The sequence below is a fragment of the Uranotaenia lowii genome, chromosome 2 (genome assembly GCF_029784155.1).
Source record: "Uranotaenia lowii strain MFRU-FL chromosome 2, ASM2978415v1, whole genome shotgun sequence".
Taxonomy (NCBI): Eukaryota; Metazoa; Arthropoda; class Insecta; order Diptera; family Culicidae; genus Uranotaenia; species Uranotaenia lowii.
Window position 1 is genome coordinate 112,607,468 of NC_073692.1, and position 17,538 is coordinate 112,625,005.

Genomic DNA, 17,538 nt, shown 5'->3' on the forward strand with positions numbered 1-17,538 from the left:
TGGTGAACCAGAAAGTGCAAGATAAAGTAAAATCCAAAAACCGAAGTAAAACATCCGAAATAGATGTTCCTTCCCTCCGCTCTCAGGAGAAGCCTACATATCCAAGTAACAGAAAACAAAAATCGATAAGTACTTTCTTTGTATCCATGAGAATGATATAATAACCAAATAACCAACTAGAAAAGACTGTTCCTCATCAAAAAACCTTGAGCTTTGAATTAACCATATCAACTTGTACTAACTCTGTATACTTTGTATCATCTTAGACAGATCTAAACACAACCTTCTTTCTCTTAGCCCAATAAGCAAATGAAAGCAATGGACAGCAGTTGGAATATTCATCATTACCGTATATTTTATTTTAGTGCTGATGAAGGCTTTGATGGCACATATCCGACGAATGTAGTCGTGCGAAATAATGGTTCTTGTTTGTATGTGCCACCAGGAATCTTCAAATCAACATGTAAAATAGATATAACGTGGTTTCCATTTGATGATCAAAGATGTGAAATGAAGTTTGGTAGTTGGACATATGATGGTTTCCAGGTAAATTTGAGAACATTGAAAACAGCTGAGCAATATTAAATCCCCCTTTTAAAATGATACCAAAAAAGTAATCCCCACCTTACTTTTGCCTAGTTTAACAATATTTTTTTCTTAACTTTTTTGTTTCGTTGTAATTGTCTGTTTTTAGCTGGCCATTGTTTGAAAGGTTTAGTTTTTCGTTTTCTTCGTAGACCAATTTCGATTAAGTTTTAACTTTCGTAAACTCGTTAGCTACACGGTTGTGCTGCCGTTTTCTGGTAAACGATTTTATCTTTTTCTTCCAACTTTTAAAGTCGAACTTTCGCTAGGATTGATCGACGTGCATTCCGAGATATTTTTCCTTTCTTCTTTTCTTTGAAGTTTTTTCATCGAATACTCGTAAGAATTCGCTAGCTCAAACAAAGCCAATAGATATGCTGTGCTAGATTTATTATTCAGAGCAAAACAAAAAATAAAACTAAATCACAGTTTTCCACTTCTAGATTTAATCGCATTGCGGTCGTCTCCTTAGGAGAAAGCTTAACGTTTTTTATTTACCTTTCTAGATTTTCGGATTTATTTCTAACGTTCCTTTACACATAGCACAAAAAAAAACATCTGAGATTTTTTAGTTGTAAAACAGGATTTGCTCATCTCGTTCATGTATCGTTAACACCTTAGCATTTTTATGAGCTAATTTTATTTGGCTGTGCGTGGTAGTGAAAAACTTCCTTAGCTTTTGTCAAAAAGAGAAATAATAGATTAAATTTCATTATAGTTTGAAAAGTTGAAAAACATTACACGAATTCAGCTTACTTGAAAAATGTTTAATAATAAGCACAAAGTAATTTATCTAGTTTCAAGTTCGAAACTCTCTTATTCTCAAACTTTTAAATTCAATCAGGTTTTTTTACACCCAGAAGTTCAAGTTAAATTCAGAAGTATCTTTCAACGATTAAGACACAGCTTTTACTGAGTCTCTTTTCAGAGCTAGGACTGAATTATTAGAGCTGTTGAGTTTGCTTTTCAGTTTAGTTTTTTTAATTAGATCTATGTTTTAGTTTGGATCACCTAGGTTTGTAAATACGTTTTCTATCCTTTAGATTGACTTTATCTCCCCATTTTGATTTTAATAAAATACCCCTGCGAAATGCTTCTATGTGTTATAGCTCAAACAAGCTTAGATAAGTAAAATAAAAAAACAAAGCCTTGTTAGGAAAATCCGACGATCGATGGACTTTTTCGGTTTCGTTTCCGGTTCGCTGTGGGTAAAAATACACTTTCGCAATGACTCGAACAAATAAAAAATAAACAAACAAACGCATACAAGACACACCCCCACATCCGGTTACTCACACGCGTACCAGGGTTCACTCCGAAAAAGACTTCGACGCTTCGGACTCCACGTTTTCTCGCGAAAAAAAAAACGCATCTACAAACTCAAAACAAAAGCTTTGTTAACAGCGAAGACGAAGACCTTCAAAAAAAATGTCTCAATATAGAAAAAAACCATCATACAAACTATCGAACAATCAAGCAGTCATATCATCGCCATTCTGAACGAAACAAGAACCGAAAATTAGCTAAACCTACCACAAAACTAAACTCCCTCTCCCCCCGTACTTAAAACAAACTTCTAACCATACTTGAAAAGCCAACATACGAGAAGCGTGGGATTTTTCCAAGCTATGCACGTACCAATTCTAGCTTAGGATAAGTAGAATGCACCCATCCTTGAGTAGAATTTGAAGCAGATTTTTTCTAGGTTTCTAGAGACTTTTTTCTTAGTTTTGATGAGATGAAATGGAAGCTGTACGAATGTAGACCAGTTGCTTCCTTGTAATAAGCGATGTACATATGTGTGCGTGAGTCGGTGCCCATTTGTTTGAATGTATGCGTGAGATAGGTTCAGTTTGAAAAAAAATTGTTAGACCTTAACAGCTTTATTAGTTAACGCTTCCCACATTTGATTTAGGAAAAAAAACCAGCTCAAAAAAGTCTGTATATATTCGCGCTTTGTTTTTGCATGTCTAAAATCCTGAAACTCCCCTTCCCCCAAACCAGACGCTTAAATTTTCTTATTTTTGTTCGACTTCCAAATTATTTTTCCAAATTTTACGATGACAGCTTACTCGTAAGCTTACTCCCCAACCAAACGCGAAAAAAAGCCAACAATAATTAGACTTGAATCGGGCATGATTGCATCTACTAACGAGATAACTTTTTTCTCTTCCCAAACCCCTTTCGAAATCCCGAAAATATCTCTCCTTCATGCGCCTGAATGTGTCCTCATTTTTTCACATACATCCTTCCAAACCTGGTCCTGGTCCAAATGAATTAAAATCAAAAAAAAAAATCAACCCGCATCATAACCTTCCACCAAAAACAGTTAGATTTACAGCTGCAGGACGAAACCGGAGGAGACGTCAGTAGTTTCGTGACGAACGGAGAATGGGACCTGTTGGGTAAGTACCCAGTACTTGTGAAACTTTCCAAGCTAGAAGCGGAAACGAAATTTATAGTTTGGTACGGTGCTGATTGCTGAAGTCGGTGATGATTTAATTAAGTTCAAAACTCCTGAAAAGTAATTGCACAATTGTGGTTAGTCACATGAACCGAAATCATTGGGTTAAGGCGTTTAAATAGTTAATCGAAAGTTATTGTTACTGAATTGTTGATTTTCCATTCGTTCCTATAACTACGAAAGAAAATCGTGTTAAAATGAATCAAAATTATGATAAAGATAGCTGTGCCAACCTGACCCCTAACTTCGGGGATATCCATTGACAGTGAATGACTTCTCTCTCCACTGATTGATAAAGTACGTCATAAACGAGACTCTCGAGTACCTTAGGCAAATAGTTTAGAATTGAAATCTCTCGGTAGTTTTTCACTCGATGCAAGTCGCCGGATTTGAGGATTCGAGTGATCGATGCGATTTTCCATGCTGTGGGAAAAGTACCTTCCGTTAACGATTGGTTAAAGATGATCGAAATAGGTACGGATAACGGATCGACGCATTTCTTAACCAGAATTGGAGGAATGCCATCTGGTCCAGGTCCTTTTGTTTCATCTAACGTAGACGGCTTCCGGAAGACGTCGTTTGAGGAGAAATTTAGCAGAGGAAGGTTAAGGTCAGGATTCGGCAAGCTACTTAGGTATGATTCGCATTAAGGTGGTGAGTTAGTACTAAGAACACTCTGAAAGAATGTCAAGAATTGGAATGAAAAAGCATTTGGCGTTTCGACAGTTCCATCGCTGTATGTGGTCACTTGAGGTATACTCTGAGTACCCTTTCTTTGTCGAACGTATGACCAAAAAAATGAGGGTTCGGTGCGAGCGTTATCCTGAATGCGATTAATGTAGTCACAGAAACTTGTCACGTGTAATGTGTTGTAGGCGCTCTCTAAGTTACGTACCTCAAGAGACACGATCATATTATGGCCGTTTCGGAACCTTTTTCCCGCTTTTCTCAAATGATTGCGAAGGTTACGGAGTTCGGGGTTTAGCCAAGGTTGACTTACTCCAATACGTGAACACCGTTTTATGACAAAAACAATATCTCGGAATACTTCATTCAATTTTCCATAGAAAGCTTCTACCACATGGTCGGTTGAACCATATAAAACACTTGGCAAATCAACAGCAGCTAAAGACTCATTCAGAGAGTCAAAATAGCATCGTTTGAAGTCGAAAACCAATTCGTCCAGCATTGGCGGTGGCAAATCATCTTCAAACATAAACATCATAAAAACAGGAGGATGATGTAAGTCGACATCGAGTAGAGGCCTCGGAGGAACGGAGATATCTATGTTGACGGGATCATTCATAAAAACCAGATCAAGCATTCTCATGTTGTTATTCGTGATATGATTAATTTGTTGTAATCCTACCGATAGCACAGATTCGACTAGAATAAGCTCTAGCTCACTAGAAGCATTCACGGGTAAGTAAGCGCATATATCTTCATTAAATTGCCATCTCAAATTCGGTAAATTGTAGTCCCCGGCAACAATTAGTTTGTCTTGTACATTTACTAGCGAACTTAATTCTTGCAGGCAAGCAGCATGTCGTTTGTAAGTCCATAGTGCAGAATTTGGTGGCAAATATATCGCACACACGAAGATCGATGCCCTCGAGGTCAATCATAAAACCTTAAGACTTGGAAAAATGCAGGTACCGGGAATATAGACGTTTAGTTATGGATTATCATCGTAAAACTTCTGCCTATTGATAATGCACTGAAAATAGAAAATATGAAAATGAATTGAAACTTTGGCTTATTAATTATGATGAAGTAGATTGAATCTAAACCTTGTGGCTTAAGACTACAACCTGTTGATAATGTAAAGCGGGCAGATAAAAATCAAATTCCGCCAAAAATAACCTTATTTTCCAGGAGCAAACTTCTTTTAGCAAATAAGCTCCCAACGAAAAAAAACTAATCATGGAAACGTATGGTACAGTGGGCCCGGTCGAGTAAAGATGAGTAGTAAATATACTTTTACTACTCACCGGGATGCTGATAAGATCTGGCTGTGTTTGTATCATAAGCTTAAGCATAAGCATAAGCAAAGGAGCGTGTTCTTCCAACCACGAATTACATGCTCCTCTATTTTTAATCTCAAAATTAAGTTGGTTTGATTAAGAACAGCACTTCAGAGGGAGTCTTCAACTTTGAGTTCGACTGGGCAATCGTAAATCTAAGTTCTAATAGACATAGTCAAAGTTCGGTTGTATAAATTTAATTGCCGATGAGATCTTATTAATTATAATCTGAGTTGGCATTTTTGGCAAAGTCATAGAAACTTAGTAGACTTATATTTTAAAGATGATGAAACTATTAGGTGAAAAGATCAAAACTAGAGCGCTTTGCGTAGAAGAAACGAATAGAAGTTTGAAAAATGTAAGCTAGAGCTTCCTGTTATCGACAGCGTTATATTGCCTGTGTGATTCTTTGCTCAGTTAAATGACGAAGAAGCCACATTGCTACCCACAACCAGTTATAGATGGTTCGAACACATGAGATTGCGTCCGATTGTCCCGGTACTCAAAGTGTAGGTCTTTACTGCACTTCCTACCATTCTTCTTCATCTTCTGCTTGACAATTGCCCAATATTTTTCGATAGGGCGAAATTGAGGGCAGTTGGGTGGATTGATGTCCTTTTCGACAAAATCCATCCCGGTGTCTCGATAGCACTGTAGTACCTCTTTGCTGTAGTGGCAGCTTGCCAAACCTGGCCAAAACTTTTCAGGCACTCCTCCTTGTACATCTTGGTGTCCATGGTGTTGTTTGTCACAAAAACCGAGGTTTTTCGTCCGCAGCTGCAAATACCTTGCCAGATCAAACACTTTCTTGCAAACTTATCAGCAAAAACGAATCTGAATTTGACGAGGACATCACCCCGACCAGTGACTTTATAAAATGTTTGGCCTGGAAGCTGCCCAAAATCCATCTTCACGTACATTTCGTCATCCATGAGGGTGCATCCGTCGATTTCGTTAGAACCTTGTTGTAAAACTTCCGGTTACTTCGTTTTGCTACTACATTTCGCTTTAATGTCCGGTTTGGTTGCTTACTGGCCCGATAAGATCGTATTTTTTTCGCACAGACTAATCCTGCTGATGGTGCACCGGTCGGCATTGATTTTTTTTTACTGGACAGAGTTTCATTTCCATTATTTTATACGGGTTTTATTTATTGACTTTTTTCTGAAAGTCTTGTTTATTCATTGATTTGTCTTTGGTTGATAATAATAATAAAACTAAGCGAATCTGCTTAAAGCTAATTTAAAACTAAAATTAACGCTTACTGATGTTGAAATCGAGAAGATGGTACACTAAATTGAAACGATAACAAAATTTATCTATCGGATGATTTCTTCCATAAGTAGTACGGTGGTAAGGTATCCGAAGAAATTCACGTTGCCGAAGGGTCCTAGTGGATGCATACATGTTGACCCGTTGTAGGATGTACGCTGAGTCAACGTGGTAGGTCAATACATCACAGATGAAGGTTTGCTGCAGGGCACATCTTCGTTCATACGGAGGAAGCTAAAGTGGCTCATTTCAAGGAAGGCGTCGTAAAGCGTACCTAACGAAACTTCGCTGAATACGTTCGAGGCGGTAGCATTGTGTGCTCTGAGAGGAAGCCCACACCTGAGCAGCAGGTGGTACGTACTGAAGAGCAGTAGACAGCTTTCAGAGCGTATATATCATCGAATTCGTATATGTTTCGACTCAAAAATCCGAGAGTAGCGAATCCTTTAGCTGCAGTAAGTGCAATGTGCTCGGCAAATGCAAGCTTGTTATCAATTTTTACACCTAAGTCGAGAGTTTACATTTTCAAGGCTCTCTTCAGAAAGTTGGTATTCAAAACTGATGACACGGTAAGCACGGAAAAAATTAACCATCTTACATTTTGTAGCATTTGCTAGCAATCCGTTAAAGTGACACCAGTTATCAAGTCTTGCGATATCAGCTTGCAAAACGAGGAAATCAATTTCACTGACGACCTTTCTGAAAAGCTTCAGATCGTCGGCAAACAGGAGAGTATCAGATTGCAGCGTGGTACACAAATCATTCACAAAAATGATGAACAGTAACGGTCCCAAGTGACTACCTTGAGGTACTCCTGACGGTGTGGAAAATATCTTCAAGCATGTATTTTTTTTAATTTTCGTGTAAGCGTGGCGCTACGAAAGATACGAGGTAATCCACAAGAGCAACCAGGTTGGAAAGCCAAGTTGATCCACCTTTGCAATTAAGATCTTATGCGGTACACGGTCGAACGCTTTCGTAAAGTCGATGTAAATAGAATCGGTTTGACAATCTTTCATCCAGAGTTTGCGTTGCAGCTTCTTTTGAAAATATTTCCGTATCCACCGGTGGAATGCATAGTTGTTTCATCACCGAAGACGGCGAAAAGACAGCCATTCCGTAGGTCTTGACTTTGTCCGTCATCATTCAGATTCTTGTCACTGGAGATTTTTTACTCAGGCCTCCGCAACCTGGGGCGCTGACTTCTGATATATTACCTTGGTTGTAGATGTGCCCTCGTACATTTCCGTGGCCCTGGTGGAGAAATAAAAGCAAGCGCTAATGACAAAAATTCCATGGATTTATTTTATTTCATAACTCTTTTCGGGTGAAAACTTTTGATTGATATAAAATCTTTTCGTTTTCATACAGCACCAAATTTCCATCCGTCTTCCTACTTGAGTGGTTGGATCTTCTAAACTTGACTGCCGCGATTGATTTCAAACTGTTTTAAACATGAGAGCGCACTCATTTTTGAACATGAACTTCAAGTTGCACACTAATATTGAGTTCAACTATGCTTACTGCTTATTCATAAGAAAGTTCAACACGTACTTCGAAGGTAGTGTACACGTGTGTTTAGGAACTTCCTTACACATCGCACAAGGGGTGCTTTTTGAAGACTGATAACCGTCGTTAATTATTGATTTTTCCTCGGCCACGAAAAGGGTTTTTAGAAGGTTCGAGCCGAAGTCAGTCCTGGGCTCGGCTTATTTTTCAAATCAACCACCATCGAAGACGGGCCACAGTAATAGACAATAGGTTCGCGGCCCATAAGGCCTAAGCCAGAGGTCCGTGTCCAGAGTCAGGTGCCAGCATGGCCATAGTCAGAGGCCCAGAGGGGCCAGAATTGGTGTCGGAATAATTGAATTGTAGTTCTAAGTTTGGTAAAATATAGTTCACTATATTGTTGTATGAAATTTTGAGTTGATTTGAGTTTGAGAAATAATTGGAGAAATGCATATCGTACTACCTGTTTAAATATCCTTAAAATAATCCGCTAACTGCTGATATTTGGCGAGACTCGTGAAATTTCACTGCATTGTCCAGACTCCAGGAAACGCTTCAAAGAGCAAACTTTTTTTTCGAGCTTCGTTTATATATTTTTATTTAAATGGTATTCCGTCTCACGACATAACCTGATGGACATATTCCTCCAATTTACTCGATCCATGGCAACCGCTTGTGAAGTCCATAATATGCACGACTTCCGCTGATCATACACCGCCGGATCTCACGGCTCGGTCGGTCTAAGATACGCAGGCCAGCATATACTTCGTCTTGGGCGTATCAATCAATAACCCAATTATTTCTGCTTCGCGTTTCAGTTTGCGGTAGATCCCTTCCACCGACGCAGTTGATCTGCCCACTATATCAAGTTTGTCGGCAAAGCAGATAAGTTTACTGGATCTGTTCAAAATCGTGTCTCACATTTCGCCCACCGCTCGTCGAATAGCAACTTTTAGCGCCACGTTGAACATCATGCAGGATAGACCATCGCCTTGTCGAAGACCTGCTACGTGATTCGAATGAACTCAACAATTCACCCAAGATCCTCACTCAGCACTGCTTCCCATCCATCGTTGTCTTAGTGTAGTCAGCTTTCCGGAAAAGCCGTTCTCGTCCATAATTTTCCATAGCTTGTCACGGTCGTTCGTGTCGTGTGGGTCTTTGAAGTCGACGAAAAGACGGTTCGTAAGGTTTTGATGTTCACGGCATTTTTGGAGGGTTTGCCGTAGTGTAAAGATCTAACCCGTCGAAGACCGTCTTTCCATTAAGCCGGCCTGATGACTTCCTACGAATCTGTTTGTTTTAGGCGTTAGGCGGCGGAGTTGAATACGGGACAACAATTTATAGGCGGCATTGAGGACAGCGATCGCGCGGTAGTTCTCACAGTCCAATTTGTCGTCTTCTTGTAGATGGGACATATTGCCCCTTCCTTCCACTCCTCCGGTAGCTGTTCTGTGTCCCAGATCTGGACCATCAACCGGTTTAAGCAATCGGCAAACTTGTCCGGGCCCATTCTAACCTGGATAAGTTTCTGGTATTAGTACTAAGAGTTGAAATTTGAAAAGTCATGTCTCGCAATTCGCAGAATTGCCCACAATGGTGCATCCTTCAACAATATAACAAGACTTTCGGATTATTGATTAAAACGTCCAAGACGAAGTACATGCTGGCCTGCGGATCCGAGACTGACCGAACCCGTTTGTCCAGTAATAACAAGGTCACGATCGACGGCGACGAGCTGGAGATAGTCGAAGACTTTGTCTATCTCGGCTCACTGGTGACCGCAGACAATGACACCAGCCATGAGATCCGGAGGCGAATTATCAGCGGAAGTCGTGTCTACTTTGGACTCCACAAGCAACTGTGGTCGAAAAGACTTAGCCCTCGCACGAAGTGTAACCTGTAAATGACGGTCATTAGACCGGTTGTTCTCTGCGGGCCTGGAGGACCTGCGTACACTCGGAGTATCCGAGCGACGAGTGTTAAGAACCATCTTTGGCGGCGTACAGGAGAACGGAGTGTGGAGGCGAAGGATGAGCTCGCGCGACTCTACGGCGAATCCAGTATCCAGAAGGTGGTGAAGGCTGGCCGGATACGCTGGGCGGGACATGTTGCGAGAATGCCAGACGACTGTCCTGCAAAACAGGTGTTCGCTACGAATCCGGTAGGAATAAGACGAGCGGGGGCGCAACGAGCGAGGTGGTTAAACCAAGTGGAGCGTGATCTGGCGAACGTGGGGTGCCCGAGAAATTGGAGAACGGTTGCCATGGGCCGAGTGAATTTTAGGAATTATGTTCGTCAAGTTATGTCGTAAGACGGTATACTATGTAAATATAAATAAACTAAGACTTCCGGAAGGAATCAGAATTTTAACCAAATTAAAAATAATCTTTACAAATTTATTATAAAAACACAATGATGAAGATGGTCATCTTCTTCCATGATTCAGATAGGTATATGATATGTAGAAACACTTTGTTTCTATAATGAAAAATCAATATCTTTATATGATGTTTCTTTGTCATTATGTTGAAAATGCTCAAAAGCAATTCTTGAGAAGCTTGAGACCAACTTATATTTGCATCTCACCGTGTTCAACTGGATCAAATTATAATTTCAGAAGCAAACTTTACAGATCAGTCAGGCGTTCATTTGAACAATCTTTGTGGCTGGTGTTGTTTACCAACAGGCTCGCCCAAAGAACCTTCTCAACACTAAACGTCGTCGTCGTTGCGTTGCGTTGTTCTGTAGAACCCATGTAGGTGGACACATTTCTCACCGTTTTATGTTCTTCCTTTGGGTAGGAGTGGAGCGGCCTCAGCAGTCCACCAATGATATAGCCCATCGCCCGGAGTTGTCCGCAAGCATTATTTATGTGATGTGGTCGCCTGAGGCGTTCCGTCGTCGTCGTCGGTATGAGAGGGAGCTGGCCTCTAATGGAAAACCAAGAGCAGGGTCATCCGATGGGATGCCGGAATCCATTTTGTGCCATCTTCCGGCGAGATTATGTTTTGCCGGAACTGCCCTCCCGGTGCGTCGTCGTCGGTCGGTTCGACAAGGCTTGGTTTTGGGATCCAAGGGGTTGTTGGTTGGGGTTACCAGGTGCAAGGGGACTTCCCGCCTGGACTTCGGACGAAGGGTCCGAGGATATACGGCATACGATTTTGTTTGTGATTCCGGCCCCACAAAGGTGTAATGCTAATGCTTAGGTATGCCAATGCGGGCTCAGCTTTTACTGCCACTCATTGTGCTCTCCTGGGGGTGCAAATTAGAGGAAAACACCCATCCAGATACGATTCCGCTCCGGGTTTTGGGACACGCACACATCCAGCAGTGGACGGTTGCTGTTTAATTTATTACCACCTAGATATGTTCCGGGTCCCTTCGGGTTCCATTGAAAAATATATTGAATATTTAATTCAATTTGAAGAAAATTTAAATAGCTAACCTCATTGTTCTTTAAAAAAAGCAAAAGGTGGTATGAAAAAACCTAGCAATTGCCTGGAATTATTTTTTTCAAACTTTTGATTTAATAATAATTGATAAATTTGTTTTTGATGCATAAAAATTGTTTGAAATCTTTTCCAGTACTGAAAAAAGTTGAAAAATATGATAATAAAACCTCGAGTGCATACATATATATGTATGTAGGCTCGTATGCAGCAGAGGATTAAGTCCTATGATTAGAACGCAGTCGATTTGAATAGATAAAAGATGACTTTTTTCGGGTAAATGAACTGTTTATTGGTTTGTAGTCCAATTTGAAATGCCCTTTCAACTATAATACAGTGGAAGAAATTCATATAGGCGCTCACACATTTTTGCGGTTTATTCTCATCAGGAATTGGATATCACAAAAATAGGGATACCAATTGATAGATCTTTCAAAATAACACTTATTATCACACTACTACTCGTAGCAATCCTCATAAGTTGAGTAAATTAAAAAAATACCCATTTTTGGGGAGAAAATTCCATCAAGCGTACTTCATGTTTCATTAAAAAATAGCGAAATTAATGATAAAAACCACAAAATGTTAATAATAATGACAGGTTGGAATACCTGTTTTCAGAATAGTATCAAAAATTTTAGTTTGGCATTGACCTCTCTGACCTCTCTGAAGTATTAGTTTTGTTTTACCTCAGGATCTTTTCGAAGATCCTGATCAATAAGAGTATGAATACGGAAAACGTGGTGTTTTCAAACGAATCAAAATAACTACAAAGAATTGCATAACAAGAATAAAAAAAATTGAAAAAATGACAAAAATGACAAAAATGACAAAAATGACAAAAATGACAAAAATGACAAAAATGACAAAAATGACAAAAATGACAAAAATGACAAAAATGACAAAAATGACAAAAATGACAAAAATGACAAAAATGACAAAAAGACAAAAATGACAAAAATGACAAAAATGACAAAAATGACAAAAATGACAAAAATGACAAAAATGACAAAAATGACAAAAATGACAAAAATGACAAAAATGACAAAAATGACAAAAATGACAAAAATGACAAAAAAGGCAAAAATGACAAAAATGACAAAAATGACAAAAATGACAAAAATGACAAAAATGACAAAAATGACAAAAATGACAAAAATGACAAAAATGACAAAAATGACAAAAATGACAAAAATGACAAAAATGACAAAAATGACAAAAATGACAAAAATGACAAAAATGACAAAAATGACAAAAATGACAAAAATGACAAAAATGACAAAAATGACAAAAATGACAAAAATGACAAAAATGACAAAAATGACAAAAATGACAAAAATGACAAAAATGACAAAAATGACAAAAATGACAAAAATGACAAAAATGACAAAAATGACAAAAATGACAAAAATGACAAAAATGACAAAAATGACAAAAATGACAAAAATGACAAAAATGACAAAAATGACAAAAATGACAAAAATGACAAAAATGACAAAAATGACAAAAATGACAAAAATGACAAAAATGACAAAAATGACAAAAATGACAAAAATGACAAAAATGACAAAAATGACAAAAATGACAAAAATGACAAAAATGACAAAAATGACAAAAATGACAAAAATGACAAAAATGACAAAAATGACAAAAATGACAAAAATGACAAAAATGACAAAAATGACAAAAATGACAAAAATGACAAAAATGACAAAAATGACAAAAATGACAAAAATGACAAAAATGACAAAAATGACAAAAATGACAAAAATGACAAAAATGACAAAAATGACAAAAATGACAAAAATGACAAAAATGACAAAAATGACAAAAATGACAAAAATGACAAAAATGACAAAAATGACAAAAATGACAAAAATGACAAAAATGACAAAAATGACAAAAATGACAAAAATGACAAAAATGACAAAAATGACAAAAATGACAAAAATGACAAAAATGACAAAAATGACAAAAATGACAAAAATGACAAAAATGACAAAAATGACAAAAATGACAAAAATGACAAAAAGACAAAAATGACAAAAATGACAAAAATGACAAAAATGACAAAAATGACAAAAATGACAAAAAGACAAAAATGACAAAAATGACAAAAATGACAAAAATGACAAAAATGACAAAAATGACAAAAATGACAAAAATGACAAAAATGACAAAAATGACAAAAATGACAAAAATGACAAAAATGACAAAAATGACAAAAATGACAAAAATGACAAAAAAGGCAAAAATGACAAAAATGACAAAAATGACAAAAATGACAAAAATGACAAAAATGACAAAAATGACAAAAATGACAAAAATGACAAAAATGACAAAAATGACAAAAATGACAAAAATGACAAAAATGACAAAAATGACAAAAATGACAAAAATGACAAAAATGACAAAAATGACAAAAATGACAAAAATGACAAAAATGACAAAAATGACAAAAATGACAAAAATGACAAAAATGACAAAAATGACAAAAATGACAAAAATGACAAAAATGACAAAAATGACAAAAATGACAAAAATGACAAAAATGACAAAAATGACAAAAATGACAAAAATGACAAAAATGACAAAAATGACAAAAATGACAAAAATGACAAAAATGACAAAAATGACAAAAATGACAAAAATGACTAAAATGACAAAAATGACAAAAATGACAAAAATGACAAAAATGACAAAAATGACAAAAATGACAAAAATGACAAAAATGACAAAAATGACAAAAATGACAAAAATGACAAAAATGACAAAAATGACAAAAATGACAAAAATGACAAAAATGACAAAAATGACAAAAATGACAAAAATGACAAAAATGACAAAAATGACAAAAATGACAAAAATGACAAAAATGACAAAAATGACAAAAATGACAAAAATGACAAAAATGACAAAAATGACAAAAATGACAAAAATGACAAAAATGACAAAAATGACAAAAATGACAAAAATGACAAAAATGACAAAAATGACAAAAATGACAAAAATGACAAAAATGACAAAAATGACAAAAATGACAAAAATGACAAAAATGACAAAAATGACAAAAATGACAAAAATGACAAAAATGACAAAAATGACAAAAATGACAAAAATGACAAAAATGACAAAAATGACAAAAATGACAAAAATGACAAAAATGACAAAAATGACAAAAATGACAAAAATGACAAAAATGACAAAAATGACAAAAATGACAAAAATGACAAAAATGACAAAAATGACAAAAATGACAAAAATGACAAAAATGACAAAAATGACAAAAATGACAAAAATGACAAAAATGACAAAAATGACAAAAATGACAAAAATGACAAAAATGACAAAAATGACAAAAATGACAAAAATGACAAAAATGACAAAAATGACAAAAATGACAAAAATGACAAAAATGACAAAAATGACAAAAATGACAAAAATGACAAAAATGACAAAAATGACAAAAATGACAAAAATGACAAAAATGACAAAAATGACAAAAATGACAAAAATGACAAAAATGACAAAAATGACAAAAATGACAAAAATGACAAAAATGACAAAAATGACAAAAATGACAAAAATGACAAAAATGACAAAAATGACAAAAATGACAAAAATGACAAAAATGACAAAAATGACAAAAATGACAAAAATGACAAAAATGACAAAAATGACAAAAATGACAAAAATGACAAAAATGACAAAAATGACAAAAATGACAAAAATGACAAAAATGACAAAAATGACAAAAATGACAAAAATGACAAAAATGACAAAAATGACAAAAATGACAAAAATGACAAAAATGACAAAAATGACAAAAATGACAAAAATGACAAAAATGACAAAAATGACAAAAATGACAAAAATGACAAAAATGACAAAAATGACAAAAATGACAAAAATGACAAAAATGACAAAAATGACAAAAATGACAAAAATGACAAAAATGACAAAAATGACAAAAAGACAAAAATGACAAAAATGACAAAAATGACAAAAATGACAAAAATGACAAAAATGACAAAAATGACAAAAATGACAAAAATGACAAAAATGACAAAAATGACAAAAATGACAAAAATGACAAAAATGACAAAAATGACAAAAATGACAAAAATGACAAAAATGACAAAAATGACAAAAATGACAAAAATGACAAAAATGACAAAAATGACAAAAATGACAAAAATGACAAAAATGACAAAAATGACAAAAATGACAAAAATGACAAAAATGACAAAAATGACAAAAATGACAAAAATGACAAAAATGACAAAAATGACAAAAATGACAAAAATGACAAAAATGACAAAAATGACAAAAATGACAAAAATGACAAAAATGACAAAAATGACAAAAATGACAAAAATGACAAAAATGACAAAAATGACAAAAATGACAAAAATGACAAAAATGACAAAAATGACAAAAATGACAAAAATGACAAAAATGACAAAAATGACAAAAATGACAAAAATGACAAAAATGACAAAAATGACAAAAATGACAAAAATGACAAAAATGACAAAAATGACAAAAATGACAAAAATGACAAAAATGACAAAAATGACAAAAATGACAAAAATGACAAAAATGACAAAAATGACAAAAATGACAAAAATGACAAAAATGACAAAAATGACAAAAATGACAAAAATGACAAAAATGACAAAAATGACAAAAATGACAAAAATGACAAAAATGACAAAAATGACAAAAATGACAAAAATGACAAAAATGACAAAAATGACAAAAATGACAAAAATGACAAAAATGACAAAAATGACAAAAATGACAAAAATGACAAAAATGACAAAAATGACAAAAATGACAAAAATGACAAAAATGACAAAAATGACAAAAATGACAAAAATGACAAAAATGACAAAAATGACAAAAATGACAAAAATGACAAAAATGACAAAAATGACAAAAATGACAAAAATGACAAAAATGACAAAAATGACAAAAATGACAAAAATGACAAAAATGACAAAAATGACAAAAATGACAAAAATGACAAAAATGACAAAAATGACAAAAATGACAAAAATGACAAAAATGACAAAAATGACAAAAATGACAAAAATGACAAAAATGACAAAAATGACAAAAATGACAAAAATGACAAAAATGACAAAAATGACAAAAATGACAAAAATGACAAAAATGACAAAAATGACAAAAATGACAAAAATGACAAAAATGACAAAAATGACAAAAATGACAAAAATGACAAAAATGACAAAAATGACAAAAATGACAAAAATGACAAAAATGACAAAAATGACAAAAATGACAAAAATGACAAAAATGACAAAAATGACAAAAATGACAAAAATGACAAAAATGACAAAAATGACAAAAATGACAAAAATGACAAAAATGACAAAAATGACAAAAATGACAAAAATGACAAAAATGACAAAAATGACAAAAATGACAAAAATGACAAAAATGACAAAAATGACAAAAATGACAAAAATGACAAAAATGACAAAAATGACAAAAATGACAAAAATGACAAAAATGACAAAAATGACAAAAATGACAAAAATGACAAAAATGACAAAAATGACAAAAATGACAAAAATGACAAAAATGACAAAAATGACAAAAATGACAAAAATGACAAAAATGACAAAAATGACAAAAATGACAAAAATGACAAAAATGACAAAAATGACAAAAATGACAAAAATGACAAAAATGACAAAAATGACAAAAATGACAAAAATGACAAAAATGACAAAAATGACAAAAATGACAAAAATGACAAAAATGACAAAAATGACAAAAATGACAAAAATGACAAAAATGACAAAAATGACAAAAATGACAAAAATGACAAAAATGACAAAAATGACAAAAATGACAAAAATGACAAAAAAAATGACAAAAATGACAAAAATGACAAAAATGACAAAAATGACAAAAATGACAAAAATGACAAAAATGACAAAAATGACAAAAATGACAAAAATGACAAAAATGACAAAATTGACAAAAATGACTAAAATGACAAAAATAACAAAAATGACAAAAATGACAAAAATGACAAAAATGACAAAAATGACAAAAATGACAAAAATGACAAAAATGACAAAAATGACAAAAATGACAAAAATGACAAAAATGACAAAAATGACAAAAATGACAAAAATGACAAAAATGACAAAAATGACAAAAATGACAAAAATGACAAAAATGACAAAAATGACAA

General features: G+C 34.5%; 1 protein-coding gene across 1 annotated transcript in view; it reads left to right on the plus strand.

The window, feature by feature from the left end:
- The window catches only part of LOC129741783 (neuronal acetylcholine receptor subunit alpha-7-like), a 64,288-nt gene extending 53,238 nt beyond the window's left edge, over positions 1-11,050 (plus strand). Inside the window, exons 4-6 of the mRNA XM_055733567.1 lie at positions 366-546; positions 2,915-2,990; positions 10,659-11,050. Of these exons, the coding sequence (XP_055589542.1) occupies positions 366-546; positions 2,915-2,990; positions 10,659-11,050 (649 nt within the window). The remainder of the gene's footprint in view (positions 1-365; positions 547-2,914; positions 2,991-10,658) is intronic.
- Positions 11,051-17,538: the final 6,488 nt, after the last annotated feature.